At 33.4% G+C, this 15,479-nt stretch overlaps 1 protein-coding gene across 22 annotated transcripts in view; it reads right to left on the bottom strand.

Moving 5' to 3' along the window:
• Positions 1-14,090, bottom strand: part of LOC105323221 (dual specificity tyrosine-phosphorylation-regulated kinase 4) — a 42,237-nt gene extending 28,147 nt beyond the window's left edge. For 6 of the 22 annotated variants that reach the window (XR_010714107.1, XR_010714111.1, XR_010714108.1 and 3 more), the window contains exons 1-4: positions 10,775-11,007; positions 9,938-10,060; positions 7,386-7,478; positions 3,956-4,064 (exon numbers count right to left, since the gene is read on the bottom strand). Coding sequence is in view for 17 of the 22 variants with exons in the window: in XM_034449893.2 (XP_034305784.2) it covers positions 3,956-4,064; positions 7,386-7,478; positions 9,938-9,963 (228 nt within the window). In the remaining 5 variants the exon portion in view is untranslated. Of the gene's footprint in view, positions 1-67; positions 239-1,163; positions 1,430-3,315; positions 3,352-3,955; positions 4,065-7,385; positions 7,479-9,390; positions 9,411-9,937; positions 10,061-10,399; positions 10,425-10,774; positions 11,037-14,011 lie in introns of those variants that run through there. The other 16 variants (XM_066084981.1, XM_066084984.1, XM_066084985.1 and 13 more) reach the window with 13 other exon arrangements.
• Positions 14,091-15,479: the final 1,389 nt, after the last annotated feature.

The raw sequence follows: 15,479 nt of genomic DNA, 5'->3' as shown, positions 1-15,479 counted from the left end.
ATAACTTAGAGTTCAAAAATTCCCCTTGATTTGACCTGCACTCTGAACTTTAATACACATGACTTACATGAGGCGGGGGGATCTGTTGTACAATAATCATTCTCCCTGCAACCAGTACCATGTTCCCCATCACATAGCTGTAATCGGCCCCTATCATCACTTTCGGGTATCCAATATTAACTACCAATACACAACATAACACCTGAAGTGTCTCAATGCCCATGTCAAATTGTTGGTGCTATTTTAACAGGTTTCTATTCATTGTCATACAAAAGACAATCAAACAAATGAAAGCATTGCATATATCATATGTACTTGAATGAAATCTGATATCAACCAAGAAAACCCCCTAGAGTTTTTAAAACTACAATACATACATATTTGCATGAATGTGCAAATACTAACTGTCAATTCAATGCACTTTATATTGGAAACAGGGTTTGATTAAAATATTTCATAAAGGTTTCTCATTTTTTAATTCAAACTGTTTTATTACTAATTAAAAACTAATAACTACTTTAATATACACCCCTTATTTATTTTCTAAGCGCATAGAAACTGATACAAAGAAAGAGAAGAAAAACACCTTTATTGGCCAATTCTGAATCAATTAACTGTGACAAGTAACAGACACAAGAACATTTAAACCTTGTAACAATTTGGACAACCTGAGTCTATGAAATAAGGTGTAAGAAACATGGAAATATCATACCTGGTGTTGAAAGTAGTCAAACTTTTGTATTAAAAAATAATTAATGTAAGTTTTGTTTGAAATATGGTACATGTAATAATTTTACTTTTCAAAAGATTAAGTCTAGAGTATAACAATTAAAAATATTGAATGTTGATTACTTGACCGAGTTATGAAAATCTGGATCGAACCCTTGACAATCCATCTTTTTAAATAATATCAAAAGATGTGTTAAATAAATCTCAGGTGTTTATTGGGGATGGAAGGTGCTTGAATCAATCATTGGTACATTTTCTTTTTCATAATTCCAGATTTTACAGAATAGAAATCCATTTCATTACACATATTGTTACAGCAAGAAAGACCAAATTATAAAAACACAAAAAATCAATACAACACAGTGGTTTCTTAACAGTGAAAAATTAAACACCATTTAGAGGACTGCAGGGAGAGAAGTAGACTAGAAAAATACCTGTGTAGAATTATCTTCCTGTGACATAACATATCCCATCATCCATCACACAGGACTTTCCCGGTAGATTTATCCACGCGTCTGGACCGAGACATCACACTGACCCGCCTCTTACACGGAGGATTACATCTACCTTAATCAATACGCCTTATCTTCTCCAGGTCTTTGGACCGCTGGCTGCACACTTGCTTGGCTGCTGCTTATTAATTATTTACTTATCAAAACCTGATGCTGCCTGGAGCTTTAATTACTCAGTGAAGGTGTTTGTCACTGAGTGAGTTCATTTCCCGGAGTGTGGGGGCAGCAGGCAGGCCTCGTGGAATTTCCTCAGCTTTATGGTACCTGTCACCTAGCTTGTTTGTCAATCACATTATCACTCGTCTCACTTCATCATCTGAATATTACAGGTAAAGGTATCTGTCTACAGGCAGCTATTGTTCTGCATTGACAGGTATTTAGAAAGTGCACCAGGTAGAAGCAAGTGAAGGGTAAAGAAACAAGCCATACAATGGAGAAGACATTGGGTTCCTTTAAAGAATCGATAAGATTCCATTTTACAGATAATATTTCTGATTAGCTGCATTAAGATTTGCAGTCGACATATCTCTTGTGTCTTAATTAAATATTAGATAACAAATTCACTCAATAAATATACCAATCAACTAAAGACCATGTCAAGATACCTCGTGATTAATCTTTAATTATAATTCATTATAGAGCTGTATCTAAATACCGTAGTTTCTATTGTGATTTCTCTTTCTTATTTTCTTCTATCAAATGCAGCATTAATACTCTTATAAGAAAGATAACTCTGTTTTTTATTTACTAACCAGTGCATTCCCAGAGGTGCAAGGTAACAATGTATTATTAATTTGTAGAAAAGAAGATGACTGGTTCCTGTCTTATGGTTCAATAACCAAGTACTTAACAAGTACGGTACATGAAACCTTAGCTTATATATATACTTCAATGTCAATAAAAACACTCTCTTCTCTCTTATCTTCAAAACTTTTCCACTTGTGGATTATATACAACAAATAAAATAATTTATAACCTTTTAGCAAATTAATACATCATGCTGGGTTCCAATGCTTAAGTCATATATCTAGTCTTAAATATAACCCCCACTATAGATAGCAGTGCATCCATACAGGTACATGTACTTTTAGAAAGCTCATCTTGATAATAAATATTAAAGAATCTCATAAACCTCAATAGATTCTCCACAAATTTTACACCTTTTTCTGATATGATACAAGTGCTATGGTATGCAAGAGAGTAGAGGTAAACATTTTATTTCAATGAAAATTCTGAACAACATATGACAGTTTCGATAATTTATGGACTTATGAAGAGGTTTCAAACAAAATCATGTACTGGTTACTTTCACATAAGAACATTCATGTTTTGTATACTAATTAGCTAAAACTGATACCTCTAGGTATAACGTCTGGTATAAACTTTGGTGTAAAATGTGTCTACATATCAATAGAAACCTCTCATCTATGTAAGTATCAATGGTTTGTCTAGTTAAAACAGGGCAAGAAATGGAAAATGCAGATCTAGTATTTGCAACTATTTCTGTGATGAAGGTACCATTGATAAAAGTACATGAACTCCTATTAAAGTACTTACTTTTGCAAACAGAGAGATTATATAGACTATTAATGGTTACTATGTATAGCATATGGCGTAATTGTACATGTTTTAGAAGATATATAAATGCAATATCCAGATATAAATTACTTTTGAAAACAAAGGAAGTATCAATGGTAGTTCTAACATGAAGAGCATGCAGTTACTTTTGTAGAAAGAGGGATCTTTCTTTTAAAGATTTGAAGACTATTGATTGAAACTCTCCGAAAAAGAACTTTCCTTTGGACTTCTATATTTGGAATAAAGAACTTGGTTTTGTAGTCGGATGAATCATCAAAGGCATACATATAAAGTACTTACTTTTTGTAGTCACAGAAACTTTCAGTGATACTTTAGTTTTTACTACTGTAGACAAAGGGACTATCAAAAGTACTTACTTTTGTAGGCAGAGGGACTATCAGTGGTACCAAAGTTTGTAGACAAAGGAACAATCCATGGTAGCTGTATACATAAAGTACTTACTTTTGAAGACAGAGGGACTATCAGTGATACTTATTTTTGTAGACAGAGGGACCATCAGTGATACATACTTACTGGTGTTTTAGACAGAGGGACTACCAGTGATACTTGTTGTAGACAGAAAGACTATCCACTTACTTATTTTTTGTAGATAATTGAACCATCAGTAATACTTATTTTTGTATACAGAGGGACTATCAGATGTAATTATTTTATACACAACGGGACCATCAGTGATATGTAGACAGAGGGACTATCCTTTTACTTACTTATTTAGACAGAGGGAGTATCAGTGGTACTTACTTTTGTAGACAGAGGGACTATCAGTGGTACTTACTTTTGTAGACAGAGGGACTATCAGTGGTACTTACTTTTGTAGACAGAGGGACTATCAGTGGTACTTACTTTTGTTGACAGAGGGACTATCAGTGGTACTTACTTTTGTAGACAGAGGGACTATCAGTGGTACTTACTTTTGTTGACAGAGGAACTATCAGTGGTACTTACTTTTGTTGACAGAGGAACTATCAGTGGTACTTACTTTTGTAGACAGAGGGACTATCAGTGGTACTTACTTTTGTTGACAGAGGAACTATCAGTGGTACTTACTTTTGTTGACAGAGGAACTATCAGTGGTACTTACTTTTGTAGACAGAGGGACTATCAGTGGTACTTACTTTTGTAGACAGAGGGACTATCAGAGGAAGCTGTAGAGGTTGTAGGGCCTGCACATACTGGTGTTTAGTGTTTTGTTGAAGGTGAGATCTCTCCTTCATCTTTTTGTACCTACAAGTCGTAAAGTAGACAGTTAATCATCTTTCTGGTGTCAAAATTCCTCATTAGAACTGCATTTAAAAAATATTTATACCAGTTCTACATGCAACTGATCGGCTATATCACTAATGTTAAAGTGCGGTTAAAGTATGACTCAGGTATTCCTTAAGAAAGGAAATGCCAGGAGACCTGGTTTTATTCACACCCTGCCAAGAAGAAACCTTACAGCAGTGAGCTATTCCTCTCCCAAATGCTCCTGCATAAGATGAGAAAGCTGCAGCTCTTGAGGATATGACCATAAAAATGTAACTATAAAGTATGAGTGAAGTGGACATAAACAGAATTAAATTTAGGTTGAAGTTATCCAATGGCAATAATATTGTCTCAAATTTGTTTTCATTTAATTTTTGATGAATTCAAAAAATCAAATATTCTATCTTACCTCAACTCTAGATGAATCAGTTGTGAAAGGAAGAATTTTGTTTTTTGGCAATTTTAATCAGGCAGTATTTACTAAGAATAAGGGAATGTTAAAGACAATAAACTAAAAGCTACCCACCAGTCCTTGCCATTTCACTGCTTAAAAAAACATCTCTATCACAAATGTCAAAATTATTCCTTCGATTCAATATACCAATGTATAGCAGGAAACAAATGTCAATGAAGAATATACCCAATACACCATCAGTTCACAACATTTATATAAACTTTCACAAGACAAAGAAAACAGATTCAGAAAACAATTTAAATTGTTTAGGATTTTCCTTATACCGGTAGTTCAGTATTAAGGTGGTATATTTTCAAATTTTACAATTTTTGGCCCCAAAAAACTGCTTTAAAAATATTTGGAAAGGTAAAAATAATAAAAGCCTAAGTGGGATTTGAACTCAAAGACAGACTCACAGATTCGTAGAAATCACTCTAACCCATTGCACTATGCTGTTAGATAGCAATATTGGGAAGGAAAAAAATTATAATATTTTACTTGATTTTATTGTTTATTTTGATAAGAAGTATGTCACAATATGGAGGTTCCCATACCACCTGAATGTTCTTATTTTTTTTTTGGAAATTAAGTAGTTTACATGCAGGAAAGAAGGATAACTTCTGATTAATGTTCTGTCACTCTGTAACTATTAACATGCAGGTTGCTAAGCTAAAACACTTTAGCTGTATCATTACTCCAACATACATACACATGCTAATCACTGTAACAACCACAATGTACTTTTTTGCTACTCATTTCTATTAATTAAGGCAGAAATCAACCATAAGTTTTATAACAAGAGGCCAATTGGCCTTAACGGTCACCTGAGTAGCATATATCCAATACACAAACTTGTCATGGAGTCTCATAGAAGAATTATAAATTTGTAATGACAACCACATTTAATTCAAAAAGAACTGTGAAACCTATAATTTTGGTGAAAAACTAAAAGATCTGGTCTACAAAATAATGAATTTAGTTTTCCTTTCAGGTGTGTGGGAGTAAAGAAGATAATTTTTTAACGTTATATGCATTAACATCTATACATCCATTTTGGCCCTGCCCTAGAGTCAAAACCCATACCCCAGGGGACATGAAAATTAAAATTTCAGTAGAGGACTTCCTGGTAAACATAATTATTAGTCGGTTTTTTTTTATACAGATGTGTGAGAATAGAGAAGAAGATTTTTAAACATTATATGCATTAACACTTTATTGCGGCCATATTGCCCCCCCCCCCCCTCATGTCCTGAACCCCTGACCCAGGGGCCATGAATTTCACAATTTAGGTAAAGGAGATTGTGGATATTATAACCATGTATTCAGTTTTTTGCCCACATGTGTGAGAGTAGAGAAGAAGATTTTTTAAGATTTAAATCATTTTTACTATATGGCCATATTGGCCCCACCCTAGAGCATGAACACCTAACAAAGGGGTCATGAATTTCACAATTTTAGTAGAGAGCCTCATGGACATCATAATCATGCATTTAGTTTTTAACAAATATAATTATATAGGAGTAGAGAAGAAGATTTTCTAAGATTTAATACATTTTTACTATTTGGCCATATTGGCCCCACCCTAGAGCCTGAACCCCTGACCGAGGGGTCATGAATTTCACAATTAAGGTAGAGGGCTTCATGTACATCATTATCATGCATTTAGTTTTTAACAAATATATATGATAGTAGAGAAGAAGATTTTCTAAGATTTAATACATTTTTACTATTTGGCCATATTGGCCCCACCCTAGAGCCTGAACCCCTGACCCAGGGGTCATGAATTTCACAATTAAGGTAGAGGGCTTCATGGACATCATAACCATGCATTTAGTTTTTAACAAATATATATGGGAGTAGAGAAGAAGATTTTCTAAGATTTAATACATTTTTACTATATGGCCATATTGGCCCCACCCTAGAGCCAGAACCCCTGACCCAGGGGCCATAAATTTCACAATTTTGGTAGAGGGCCTCTTGGACATCATAACCATGCATTCAGTTTTTTCCTCACATGTGTGGAAGTAGAGAAGAAGATTTTTGAAAATTTGGCTTTTTTTGCATATTTGGCCCCGCCCGTGGCACCCCAGGGGTGGTAGAGCCATAAATTTCACAATTTAGATTCTTCTTACCATAGAGATGCTTCACACCAAAAATGGTAACGATTGGCCTGGTAGTTTTCAAGAAGAAGTTAATAATGTAAAATTGTTAACGCACGACGCACAACGCACGACGACGGACGAAGACCAATTGCAATAGGTCACCTGAGTGACTCAGGTGACCTAATAACTTCTACATGACAATTACCAGGTCCAAATACCACAAAAACAGATTAATGTAGGTAGACACACATGTTAACTCCTCTGTAGTTTAGGTTAAATGTCAGATTCTCTAATACACACAGAAAAACATGCAGTCAGATGTATGGTTCACATGCAGAAAACCATGCATTTTGTGCACTACAGTACACATGCACAGATTGAACTATGCAGTTTTGTGTACAGTACACATGCAGGGATCAAACCATGCAGTTCTATGTACAGTACATATGCAGAGATCAAACCATGCAGTTCTATGTACAGTACACACACATGGATCAAATCATGCAGTTCTATGTACAGTACACATGCAGAGACCAAACCATGCAGATATGTGTACAGTACACCTGCAGAGACCAAGCCATGCAGTTTTGTGTACAGTACACATGCAGAGATTGAACCATACAGTTATGTGTTCAGTACACATGCAGAAACCAAATCATACAGTTATGTGTACAGTACACATGCAGAGACCAAACCATGCAGTTTTGTGTACATAGTACACACTCTCTCCTCATGCAGACTTACCTCAGTGGATCCTTATCTCTCTCCTTCTTGAGGAGCATTTTGAGATAGGAAATATTCATAGTGAGAGGGAGATTTAAATCCCCCAACCTCAAACTACAAAGAAAAGTGACTCCATCATTCAGAAACAATTGAGTGAGAGGGTAAATCCCCCAGTCTCAGCAGCGCTTCAGTGGTCAGACAAGAAACATGTATACATGTACCTGTAACTGACTGGCAATCAATCAAAATAGGCTGATAAACAATGCCTCAGAGAATTGTTAGCTCATAGAATTATCATCCATGCCAGAGGTGACTTATTTGTACAGTATTGATATACCATAATGCAATTAACATGTACATGTTTTTACTACTTGCATCATCAAGTCCTATTAACAGACTTAAACAATATCTCCTAATACATGTACTGTTTTCGAGAAATAATTACCAAAAATACAGGTCAGGTTATAATTTATTCAGCATCTAGATCAATCGAATGCTGCTATAAAACTCCTACATCTTCCTTACAAAATCAAAATAGAATGTAACAAGTTCACTTCTTGAATATTGAACAACTTGACCCAGTTTCTGATACAGTTTTATATTATTCATTTTTCCCTTCTGTACTTTTGGCATCTTTAAGTATTATCTTCCTGTATGTCGACAGATGCAGGCCAAAGAATGGAATGAAAATAACAACAATGTTATGGTTGCAGCCAACGTTTCCAGGAACTACTATAAACAGGATATCACCAAAGATGGCTAACAATGCCATTCTATTATCTTAATACCTCACTTTGGAGTTTTCTCTTTTAAAAAAGCTAGCCAACTGACATAATCTAGAACAGCCACCAAAAGATCTGTGTTAATGGGCCTGGTCTCAATTCACTGCTCCTTGATATGGATATTGGGAAACAATTTAGTCCTTGGCAATCACAACAATTACCCAATGCCAGTCAACGAATAATGGGTTCCAAGGAAGAAAACAAATGCCAATTATCTTGGCATAACATCAATAAAGACTAAAATGTTTACTTCTGAGAAGTTTTATTGCATGACAGTCTTCATTTTTTCTGCTATTTCTATCTTGTTTCGTAAGTCAAATTGTTTGTTGAAGTATCAAAAGGATAAAACCAACATCAATTTTTTCAAAGATTGTATTGGTATTTTTATTCTGAGGGATTATGGTATTTGGATCTTACACAAAGGTCATATGTTCCAACACTGTTTTATTCAAATCAATTAAATGTTCACAGAAAGTTCTAAATAATATGTTTGGACTTTCCCAACATTGATTCAAAAGATGTCGCTCAGAGCACTGGTAGGCATATTCTTTGAATCAGTTGACATATTAAAAAGGGGATCATGGAAACTCAAAACTTAATTAGTTCAAGGTAAAATGGATACTAAGGTTAGAGTCATAGAGGCAAATGTCTCAAAATCAGGACCATTCAGACTAAGTTAAATTACTTTAACCAATATATATATATATATTTAGTTTTGATTTTTAACACTTTCTTTGCAAATTAAGCAAATGCAAAATGTGAAGGTCATAACTTTGGCCACAGTTACATTGCTCCGACTATAGCAGCACATACTAAACTGATAATATATACGTGTAATTGCATTGAAAAGGATATATTCAGATTTTTATTTCAAATCATTTACTGGTATATATGTGGTCTTTTCATTTAATAACAAACGGATAAGCAATGCAATTACCAGCATATCAAATATGTTTAAAATTCACCAATATTATACACATACATAAACTAAATTCAAAAATGATACTGGTACCCTAAATCTTTTTTAAAATATAACTAAAAATTCCAATGTTACCTGAAAAACAAGCACAGGTAACTACAAAGGACATTTTTTTTTAATTTTCACTATCTGATCGCCTTTGATAACCGACTGCTCTAAATCATGAACAAAACAATATTGGCATAGCTCTTCCTTTGAAAGATAATTAAAACAAACATTACATACAACAATAGACAACAAATCATTGATAAACCTTTACCCATACTTCATTCACTTATCCTGGGTGGAATCAGGTAGATTATTAAATTTCTGTGATAGATTGCTCACTGTCATTGCGGCTTCTCAGTGGAAGTTTTTACTGAGAGGGTCAGAGATTATCTAATTCTGGAACTAGTACACCCCCCACATAATAATATTATGTTGACATTATCGTCAATTTAAATAAGCTGGCTAGAAACAGTCACATAAATCCACAATCTGTCACCACATATGACCAATATTTATCATCCCCCATGATAACAATGCCAACAAGCCCAAAAACTCTTGTCAGAAATCAAATATATCAAAAGAAGAGTCACCTCATCAAGATAAAACCCTCTTTTCTAGTGTCGATAATAACATGAAACTCGACAGTTTTACCATTTTATTGAAAATGTTTTGAAGCGTTATCAAAACTCAAGAATTTCCGATTTATTTCTTGTGTGTATAAGATGACACAGATTAAAATCTGATTTCAATCTTTATCTAACCAGGAATATTATAAATTTTAGACAAATGAAATAAAAAAGACCAAAAAGCAGTGTGTGTCTTACCGTTTCTTTTTGCCTGGTTTAGACATAGTAACTTCTGAGTGGTCGGTATTCTCCTCTATACGAGTTGACAGTTAGTGTGGCTGTAGTGTTCATCTGTACTCAGACTATGGTAACAATAATGACCTGAAATTAGAGTCGAGGCATCCGATCACTGCAATTCATCAAACAATCACTCAAGATCAAGTTCCCTTAACCAAAGATCTCAATCTGAGCTAGACTAAGGCTGCTTTGTGTAAGAGTCTTTGTTCTCACTCAGTGTACATGCCCCATTATGATGTCTACATCTTTAATCGCCAGAAATTGTCCAAATCATAAAACCAATATATACATAATAGCAAATCAGATTGATATATCACAAGGCAAAGACAGACTTAAGAATCTTCAAACTATCAAATACTAAGAAGTTTAAATCTCAAATGGGGTTTACTGTCAATTATAAACCCACATTTCAATTAAACTTACAAGAACCCACTAGAAATTTTCTGAAGTTGTTCAAACTTCTTCTGACTGGAATATTTCTAAATAATGATAAATAATGGGTGACAGGTACTTGTCGCATCCTAACCATCGCTCGAAATAGAAACCAATCGACAACACTGTACTTCATGATCTGATTCAATGCTTCAACACTCAAGTGACAGTGTATATGTACCAATGTCTCTAAATCTTCATCATGAATTAAGAATAACTGAATACAAGCAATATGAATCAAAATAATCCAATTAAAAGAGTGCTCTAGAACAGTAAATACAACCTAAATCACAGACAGTAAACAGCTTTGCTACAAATTTATACCAGGTGTCTGTTTCATGCAGAAAATCATGGAGAAAAACCTACCTTGCAAACTGAGAGTAATTTTGTACAATAAATTAAGAAACCGATCCTTCACACTACGATCTCCAACAATACATTCTCTGCACTCCGTATAATTTCATCTTTAAATCTGATACGCCACAAGCAGAAAATATTTTGATCTTTCACTGGAACACTCTATTCTCCCAGTGACTGTCAATTATATAGATTAGCATATCTCAGTTGTTAGCTCCAAAATGGCTTTTAAAGTTTTTCATGGGTACATCTCTATTCATTGATTTGATTTTTAACTTATCAACTTTAAAGTAAACGTGTCCAAAACCAATTAAAAGTTGATCCTAAGTTAAAGCTCTCTGTACAATTTACCACTTAATAACTAACTGTCATACAATGTGTCCCTGAGTGTTGGGGACTTTGTGGCCCGGTGCTGTCTACAGAGGTGACAATTTGACTGGGCAGTCGAATTGGTGACAAACTGAGGGAATTAATACAGCTACCAGCTAGACACAACAAAAACTGTTCCCATATTATACAATCTGTCCTGAACCCAACTTACACATCTCTGAATAGGAAAAATGTGGTAATTATTTTACGGTACAAATTAAATATCTCATTCCTTGGAATACATTTACATTTTTGTATTTAAATCATGTAAACCCTTTTGCGATACCCCATGTTGGTAATTTTTCAGGAGAACCCATGCACATGAAATAAACATATTTACAGAAAAGAAACAACTTGTCAGAACATTTCTTTGTATATTGAATACGTACATTTAAAAGGAAATAGATGCCTTGGCCTATTGAAATTTGCAACTGATCCCCATAGGGCAATTTACATACATTATTCTTAATATGGCAGAATTACACCTGCATTGAAATGACTGCATGTTTACTCGAGTTGGTCTGACAAATCTTTCCTCTGTAGTTGAAAATTACTTGATACAGAAATAAATATGTATAATTTATCATCAAAACAAATAGCAGTAATCCTTGACTCCAACTTGTTATTAACTTACTTATCTTGAAATTAAGATTTAAATTGCAAAAGAATATTATAAATTGAAACTAGCTGAGAGTTCTTTAAAAAACAATTGATTTTTTCTGCACCCATTCAAAAACATAAATTAAAAGATCAAGTCCAACTCCCATCCCTCCCAAAAGAAAATTGGGGCAAAAAATCAAAAACCACAATAAAGCGTATAGCTTGACAAACATTTTCAATGAGTAAATTAATTCTTAGTATCTTTTTCTCACAAAGGATGGAAATCAATAGAGATTAAATTTACAACCACAAAGTCTCAATGTCATTTTACAAATATCGGTAAATAATCTCTCATGCATGCATTAATTGTGGAATCATTTGAACTCATATTTTACATGGGTTTTTTTTCATTTCTTCTGGACATAGAATATTAATATCATTTCATATATTAGTTCATGTTACATGGTTCTTTTTCATGCCAGAAATTATCTATCTATCTGCTGTTTACCAGGTATATATAGCATTTTTTCACGCTCGCCTGAGAGAAAAATTGAACAACAACAACGGAAAACCCGTTTCCAACTGAATTGTGTACCTGCTGATTTTATGAGCAATGAAACAAACTTGCATTAATATATATTATTGAAGAAATTGAAGCGTGCAGGGAGACACAGACCAATGTTGATGTTATATATACAATAAATTATGTACTACTATCATAAACGAAATGAACAACACTATTCCTAAATTAGAAACCAAGTCGGCAAAAAAGCGTTTCAGACACACAAAACCTTATTGGAACGACCATCTGAAGGACCTATGGGAAAATATGTCACCTAAAGAGAAAGAGTTCCTTAAATGCGATGGAAATCGCAATATGAGGGCAAAACTGCGATAATTTATTCATTCTAGGATATAAACTTCAATGTAACATTGTGATTTAATATGTACCATAACCCAAATACAAGTTAATAATTGATACACCTTGTATAAAGCGTGATGAACTATAATTGTTAATATTACAAAGGTGACTTATAGGCCCAATGGGCCAGGTGCCCAATATTCATGTACAAGTAGTTGTTATAAAATTTGTATCATACGTCACAATTGTACATAATATGCACATGTCACTATAATAAATAATTTACTTACTTACTTACTTACTTATATATCTATTAGAGTCTGCTTGTTTCTAATCGAACATCAAAATTTTGTAGCATTATCTGATAATTTTTCAATAATGATGATTTGATTAAAGTTGTTTTATAATTTGTGTAAATACTGCCTGTACACAACTCACAGCCCACAATTGTATAAACTGTCATCACTTATCAAATAAGAATCAATTATGATCGAAACATGATCAAGATGGCTTTTAATAATATGATGTTTTTGCTATTATTATATTATTGTTTGGATAAAATTAAAACATCAATACCTACACAATTTTTGGTTATCTAAGCATGCTATATTAATTGCAGTGTGTAAATGATGGGGGGGGGGGGGATAAAAATTATAGATAACTGCAAAAATAACCCAATATAATTTTTTTCCATCCAATGTAACCTGTAAGTAAAATCTGATTTATGCATCTCCAGATGCATCATGGAGACACATCATCCCTGCAGTTAAGTTTGATTTGATACATTAAATAAATTAGTACTTATGAGTGAAACAGCCTAAACAATTTTATTTAACCTAGCTGCTTACTCATCTGGGATAGGCCTATAACTTTACAGGTATATCATTCCATGTATACAGCATCTGAAAATGAAACTTTACTTATGATAACAGTTCATTATGTAAACTCTACAGACCTTGATACATATATACTGTACATCTGCATCTCGATCTGAAAGACGGAGCCTATGAATACATATGTATTAATTATGTAGGAATCAAGAGGTGATCTAGAATTTGTATTTTGGTCCATCAAGAAGTTTAACCTAGTAATTCAATAATGGTTGAAAAAATTATACATTTCCGCTTATTTTCTTAATGAATTTCAAATAAAACCAGAATTGAATTGCAAATTAATTTTAAAAGACTATCATATACCTTATTGCAAATTAGGCAATATACATATGATATATTACCTAATTTGCCTTCAATATCAGGATAATCAGTTTCGTTGTGCAATTGTGTACAACCTTTAAGAGGAAATTCTGGTTATTAAAAGTGGACACGGCATCGCTTCCTTATCATTAAACATAAAAGTGAGCTCACTTTATCGGAAGTATTACAAAGTAGAAATGCAAAAAGGGCATGTAAAAATACCTGATAGGGCCACATGTAGTGTTTTGTTGTCATGCATGTTGATGCAGACGGCTCAGCATCCAATTTTGCGGAACAATCATTGTGGCGAAACGAATTAAATGAGTATCCGCACCCGATGCATTTAGGCGCGGATCTGATTTTTTTTTCATTTTGAAGTAAGTATTTTAAATCAAAACGATTTACAGAAATTTTCAAAAGTTAAAAAAATGAATGAATTGACGAGTCCAACCAGTTGACCTCTATTAGGACAGACAGTGACACTATATATATCTACAGTTTAACATTTAGATTTTTTTTTTCATTTTCTGAACCACTAAATAAATGAAATTTCAAATAATATCAAATCATTTTCAATTTACTACTGTCAAAATATAATTCCAATTTGCAGTATATCACTCTTGAAATGTACTGATAGATTCCAACTATCATCATCTTTTGGTCCCCTTGTAACGGACATATTGTACTTATTAGATAGACTGAGTATAAATAGTTTTATCAAAATAAATCCAATACAAATATGTCTATGTAAGTGGGAAAATAGTCTATAGCTTGAGTGTCTGTTTGGTAAATAAAAAACATTACGTATCCTAGAAAATATAATTTTTTGTTCGTTTTTGTACAAGTTGATAATACTTCTAAGTTTGTATACTATTAGTTAATATTGTCTCAATGCAATTTTTTCTCATTCAGATTCTGATGAACGAAATCCTTGTGAAAAAATCCGTCGGTCTTATGATTATCAATGTTTCATTTACTGTGATTTCTCCTGATTTCTAAAAAATAAAATTTTGTTTTCACAACTTCTGATCAACCAAATAACAATCTAGATACTTCATGTCATAGAGTGTAGAGCAGATACGATGCCCTTGTGAGTCAATTGTCCTAGTATTCATAATATGATCATTCAATAATCTTTTAAACTGCCTTTCAGTGCATTCTTAGCAGTGTCCAGTTAATTAAGTGACGGCGTTTGTTCGAATATATAAAATAAATAATATTTATCATAATTGTTCATGTTATTTCATACTTTTGAGGTTGACTATGTGTTCATTAGTTTGTGACGGCTCACTTTCAAACACATGTAGCATAATCATCCAGGAGTATGTGTTTTTTCTAAAACTGCAATTTCACTGTTAATTTCCTCATTTTCGCTTTCATTTTTTACATGCTACAAAAAAAAAGAAAGTCAGTGGTCAACTCCTTCAAATAAAAAATTTTTACTGCGAGAAAAAGTGGGAATGGTGGTGGACAGCCATGCCTGCTTCAATCAAACTGAACCACCAAAGGAAGCATTTCATTAATTGTTCAAGATGGTCATAAAGATTACCACAAGACCCTCTGGTTTGCAAGTTGTGTCAGACTGCCAATTTACAATCATGGAATTAAATATAAGAATATTCTAGTATCACTTCAAATTTCAGTTAAAACTTTTTAGATCTCTTGTTATAATCTTAAGTATACCACAGAA

This window comes from Magallana gigas, chromosome 5 (genome assembly GCF_963853765.1).
Source record: "Magallana gigas chromosome 5, xbMagGiga1.1, whole genome shotgun sequence".
Lineage (NCBI taxonomy): Eukaryota > Metazoa > Mollusca > Bivalvia > Ostreida > Ostreidae > Magallana > Magallana gigas.
Note: the sequence above shows the minus strand (reverse complement) of the source record. Positions and strands in the feature narration are given on the sequence as shown.